The sequence below is a fragment of the Asparagus officinalis genome, chromosome 10 (genome assembly GCF_001876935.1).
Source record: "Asparagus officinalis chromosome 10, Aspof.V1, whole genome shotgun sequence".
Classification (NCBI taxonomy): Eukaryota; Viridiplantae; Streptophyta; class Magnoliopsida; order Asparagales; family Asparagaceae; genus Asparagus; species Asparagus officinalis.
The window spans coordinates 40,008,623-40,014,761 of NC_033803.1; the positions used below are offsets into that span (position 1 = coordinate 40,008,623).

The 6,139-nt window shown below is 35.9% G+C and overlaps 1 protein-coding gene across 1 annotated transcript; it reads left to right on the top strand.

Annotated features, from left to right (window-relative positions):
* Nucleotides 311–5,558, top strand: LOC109825382 (DNA-directed RNA polymerases II, IV and V subunit 6A-like). The gene is made up of 6 exons (XM_020392238.1): nt 311–463; nt 2,254–2,287; nt 3,821–3,993; nt 4,081–4,132; nt 4,993–5,060; nt 5,168–5,558. Exons 1-6 carry the CDS (start codon nt 429–431, stop codon nt 5,235–5,237), a joined length of 432 nt encoding a protein of 143 aa, XP_020247827.1. The 5' UTR covers nt 311–428; the 3' UTR covers nt 5,238–5,558.

Here is a 6,139-nt window from a genome sequence, read left to right on the forward strand (position 1 = left end):
TGTTTAATTAAAATACCTTCTTGATAAATGGGGTGAAATTAAAATACTAATATGGGTATTTAGCCCCAGTAGACCACAAGTGCTATTACCATCAAATACAAGTTACTCTATACCCAATTTTTTCTCACAATGAGTTAATAGTATTAACAGCACAATACTAATTGCACCAAAACAAGGACAGATCACTATGGTAACACTATTAGGATATGATTCCAATGTAGAATTCACATCACAGAAATAATACGGCCCGTCTAAAAACGTGTGGGCCATGTAGCGAGAACAATTCGGCCCACGAAGCGACCAATAAAAATGAGAGAGTCCTGATTAATTACCTTCGTCGAGCGGAAGAGGAGAAAGTTCTAGGGTTTCAATTTCTGCAGGGTTTAGGTCGAAATTTGACAGAGCGAAAGGGGCGAGCATTCGATCAAATGGCTGACGAAGATTACAACGACATGGACATGGGGTAACCCTCTTTCGTTTTCTCCCTCCAAGATTTCTTCTCTGATTCCCTTCGTTTTCTTCGGTTTGCTTCGAGATTTCGTCGATTTTTCTAGCGGTTTACTGCTTTAATCGATTTCTTTTCAGGAATAAAACTGAGATGAACCTAAACCCAATTACGAGAAGGACAAGGCTCCAGCTGAATTGATTTTAGTAGGGTTTCTAGTTTTCATGGAATAGGTTATTAGTCCTTGTTGGAAGAAATTGTTCCAAAACTGAATTTTTGGTATGAAAATTTCTTGAATTTATGAGTATTTTTTGTTTTTCAGAAACCAAAGTAATTCCCCTTCAATTTCAATTGTCAATGTGTACTTTTCATTATTAGTATCCCCCTTCCTCAACTTAACCTTGACACAAATTTCCTGTTTTATAGAGTTTACCCTCTAATTATTCGGCTATTATTTTGTAATTCCTTCTTAGTTTTGATGATTTCTTTTGAATCAGTTACTAATTGGGTTAAACATAGTCTTGCATTGTAAGAATGTGTATGAAGAAAATAAATTGGTTTATGCATGTATATGTTTCTCAGTCACTTACTGGGTTAAAAAAAATTCTTTACTAACTCGGTTTGTACATGCGTGCACATGTCATCTATCTCCATCTATAGTTACAAGTTTATACCGGATAGATCATGCATGCATGAACGAGTGCATATAATGAGTCATCCTCGTCATACCATTAACCAGGTTCATAATTCAACAAAGTGACTCCTGTTAGCAAAAAGATTATTTTCAAAGTATACCATATCACGCTCTTCAATAAAGTTGTTGTTGGATTGCACAAAATTTTGAGTTAGTTACTAGGAAACGAGTAATGTTGTTGTCTAGGGCATATCCAATGAATGCACCATAGCAATTTTGGAGGGTAAATCTTGATTTCGTTGGGTTGCTATCTCAGCCAACTGTCTCTAGACTTTGAAATAATCAGTTCTCAGTGTTCTCCCTTTCCAATATTCATAAGGGTGACGTTAGAGGTGTTATGCGAAAATCGATTGATAATATAGCAATCTAGTACGAGACTTCTTCCTAGAGGTTTTCTGCTGCTCCCGAGATGAGTAGCATATAGTTCATCATGCCGATACTCCATGATAATGTTGTTTTTTTTCTTTTCAGCAGCCAGATTGGATTGAGGTGTATAGAGAACAATAATTTCATGATAATGCATGCCCTTGATAGAATTCAATCATTTTATTTAAAGTATGCTACACCTTAAACATATCTAAGATTTCGTCTTTGGATTTGACGAGATATGTATAACAATACCTGGAAATTTGGAATGATGTTCTATAAATGTGATGAAATATCTTCAACCACCACTAGTGAAAACTTTATTTGAGTCACACATCACCATGAGTGATTTAGAGGGGTTCATAAACTGTTTTGTGCTTCCAGCCATTATTGAAGTGAATGTTATGTTTGTTACGTATGGAGATCTTTGGTTTTAAGTGGAGATTAGGAGATTTAACATAGTTTATCTTGTAGAGTACCTGTATTGTTTGCATTACCAACTTATTACCATATAGTTGAGCTTTTTAAGTTAGCTAATAAATTGTAGAACATTTAATTTTGTTAAATTCATTTTATTTATCTGGGATTTTGGATAATCATGCCAATTGATGTTAGATTTTTCTTATTCATGGATGATGACCTGGCAACATCCCTTGTCAACAAAAATTTGTTAAGATCTTAATGTATGCTGCTTTGGATATTTGTCAATTGAGGATGTTATTCATTAACATGAAAAGTTCTTCTCCAGGTATGAGGATGAGCCACCAGAGCCTGAAATCGAGGTTTGAACTTAGCCAGATTTTTACTTAACTTCTGTGCTTTGTTTCTGCTCTCTTTTGTTCTCTAATGTATAGATTTGTTCTCTCTCTCTCTCTCTCTCTCTCTCTCTCTCTCTCTTCATATATATATATGTGTGTGTGTGTGTGTGTGTGAAAATAATGGATATGAGGTGACGGCTCATTTTAGTAAATGAGCTATCAAGAGATAGCTATGTGGTGAGGCCCACATTGCTAGTCACATCAAAAGGTGTGGACCTCACCAATCTATCACTTGCTAGCTCATTTAGCAAGATGAGCGGCCAGATCACACCCATCATTCCCTATATATGTATGTATATGTATATATAGGCGCGCGCACACACAGATATACATAGAGATATACATAATTACATATATATGTGTGTTGTGTGTGTATATATGTGTGTGATGTATATAAATACAAATATAAAAATATATGTATGTATTATATATATGTACATACATATACGCATAGATGTATATATTTATACATCTGTGTATATGTATATACATATAATTACATATCTGTATGTTTCTCATCTTTTTTTTTAAATGGACTAAATGAGTCATATAAATTCTAGTTTGCTTTTTTTCTTGGACACATACTGTTCCATAGATCATTAACGATCAATGTTAAAAAAACACATTTTAGAACACGTTATAACCCATTGTAGCACGTAACATGGCCAAAATGTTATGTAACACGGGCATAAAAAGCAAACTGCACTTACCTGTCAATTTAACGCAAAAAAACGTGATTTTTGTGCGTTATGGTTATGCGTTATATAGCCCATGTTATGTTGTGTTAAATGGTCTTTGTGTTTTGGACGCATGGCTAAATCACAACCGTCCAAAATCTAATCTCAGTGACTCTAAACCCAAAACAATACCCAGCCAAGCCCATTATCGTGATTAACCCTACGCCTTTCCTCTCCGGCTCTCTATCGAACCCCATCTTTCGCTGTTGCCTCCTCCTTTTGATTCATCCCTTGCTCTCATACTCATTTTTCGGCGCCGCCGCCTCCTGGTTCCTTTCCGCCTCACCTTCCCCTCTTCAACTGGTCGTCCTCTCTTCCACCTGCCGAATGGTCCTCTCTCCTCTTCGCTTCTCCAACCCATCTCCTCTTCACGTCCACAGCGAAGATAGGCTACAGTTGTGACTCCCGAGTCTCGACTACAATTTTGGTAAGACTTGTTTGATTGCTTTTAACCGAATGGATTTAATCATTTGATGGTGCTATTCTATTTAATCATTTGATGATGCTTTTTAGAAGAGTTATTAGTTATGTAGAACTATTATTAAGAAATTGTGATACTATATTCTATATTTGACAATGATGATGTTATGTTTGAAAATTTTGTTATGTATATGTAAATATGGTATGTGTGCACAGACCACAAGCACGCACCTACAGGCACAAGCACGCACAAGAGTTAATGGGTACCATATGTGATATGAGGGGATTCTCTTATGGAAATACTTCTCAACTGGTTTCTATCTGATGTTACTGTGTATAGGAAGGGGCAGAGATAGATGCGGAGAATAATAATGAAGATGTTCCAGATGATATCGTTGGAGGAGAAGCTGAAGACAAGGATGAAGCATCTGTTGAGCGGTCACGTAAAACTACAAAGTACATGACAAAGTACGAGCGTGCAAGAATTTTGGGTACACGTGCTCTCCAGATTAGGTATTTCATTCAACTTCTTTTCTTGTTAAAATTCCCATATTTCACATTCCGTTCATTGTTTTCACAATGTTGATTTGGGTTGTGCAGCATGAATGCACCAGTAATGGTGGAGCTTGAAGGAGAGACTGATCCCCTTGAGGTAAATACTGCAGAATATACTTGTTGCTTTGGGTATTCAAAAGGAAATGTGTCTGTTTTTATAGAAGTTTCTGGGTTATGTAATTACTTGCTTTCTCTAAGAGAGGTTCATGAAATACGAAGTTGTATTCCGTTCATCTGCAAGTTTTATGCAAACTAGTTCTGAAACTTGCAAATTGAATAGCACGTAACTGATTTAACCCCACAGTGTTAATGAGATCAGCATACTTGTTCTGTTAAAGCATGTTGCTTTTGTAATTTTATCATATTGTTTAATGTATAGCCTCGTTTTTTCATATTTGTTCTACGTGGCTAAATTAGAGTTTTGAGCTCAATATGTTAGATTTTGTTTTTGACAATAATCTTTTCATTGTATAAATTATCATTGAAATGCATGTATTATATTGGCATACACAAATTTCTTGATGTCAATTGTATGTATATAAATGGGTTTAATGCATTTTATGTTGGCGACTAAAAGAGTAGGTGGCAATAGTAAAACGAAGCATGTTCTATCTGGAGAATGCTTAGTGATGTCAAATGAATGATTGTGGAAACACTTGCATATGTGGATTAGAATTTAATGGGTGTTGGTGGATGGTGGTACTTCATATATATTTTTCTTCTCTTTAGCAGTCTTTAAGTCAAAGTCAATATTTTCTTTTTATTTTTTTTTCTTTTCTTTTTTTTACTTATTTCACTGAGCAGTTAACTTATTCTGATACATTAGTAACAGTTAAATTTTTTTCTTCTTTCGGACTAGCGTCCATTTTTGTCACACACTACATAGACCTTCTTGTTTTTTACTGTAACAATTGCTTATTCTTAAACTTCTTGAGACCTGCTTGATTTTATTGTTAGATTGCGATGAAGGAGCTGCGTGAGCGCAAGATTCCATTCACCATCCGACGTTATTTGCCTGATGGAAGGTAAACGTCTTAAATCACTTCTGGGATATCTCTTTAATGATTGGAAGTGCTAATCAACTGAAAAGATGCATGTTAGCATGATTCTGATGTTGGTGACACTTTAACAGCTATGAGGACTGGGGAGTTGATGAGTTGATAGTGGAAGACTCTTGGAAGAGGCAAGTTGGTGGGGATTAAGCTAGTTCATTCCTCTGCTTAAACGCTGGGGAATTTTATGGACTTTGAATCTTGTTTCTTAGTGCTTGTTCATATTTGTAGATTGTGCTAATGTTTTTGTTTGTGTACCCTGTGAATTGTGGAAACTGAGAAACCTAATGGCTTTTAGACTCTTCTGTAGGGCCCAAACTTTGTGGGCTTTTGCATTATCGAATCTTTGCCCTCTGCTGTCTTAGACTCTTCTGCTCAGCTTACATGCATGTATCAAAGGCTGATTGAGACAATGAGACCTTGATGAAGGTTATCAGTGCTTTGAGAGAATGAGAAAGACAGGTTATGTTATTGGGTACACTGGGATTGTGATATTCTGTGGAAAGCATCTAAAGTGGATTTCTTTTTTCTGCGCCACTTGCTAAAGCAAATGCGCCTTTGTGTGGAAGCAATTGTGCTTTCAACTACAAAAGATGTGTGTTCTTTTTTTGGTCTAAAAAAGGTAGCCATTTATGTACATTTGTGAAACTTCTACCTGGTTGAACTTTCCAGGTAATGTATTCATATATCATATATATACGGTAGATATGATATAATATAGGTATAACGTGATAGTATATATTATATAATATATATATTAGCCTAGGATTTAATGGGTACATATGTCATATGGAGAGGATTCACCCCCCTCCTCATATACAATGATCGTGGAGCGATAGAACTCCCTGACCAAAGTGAATAAAGTAAGGAGAGGAGAATAGCCTGCGTAAATAACACTTGGTGGAGAGATTGTTGCCACATCATTGTATATGAGAGAAATTCTCTCATATGAAAACATATGGATAGCACATCTAATAAGGCTTCAAGTAATGAGAATTAATGGGAGTATGCATATGGGTGCCACAGCGAAATGGACAAGAGGTCTTTGGTTT

Bases quoted from the DNA above. Each gene is read 5' to 3' on its own strand.
- LOC109825382 (XM_020392238.1), top strand. From the start codon at position 429: ATGGCTGACGAAGATTACAACGACATGGACATGGG. The intron at 464-2,253 runs GTAACCCTCTTT...GTTCTTCTCCAG, and splicing joins TACAACGACATGGACATGGG to GTATGAGGATGAGCCACCAG. The intron at 4,133-4,992 runs GTAAATACTGCA...TTTTATTGTTAG, and splicing joins GAGAGACTGATCCCCTTGAG to ATTGCGATGAAGGAGCTGCG.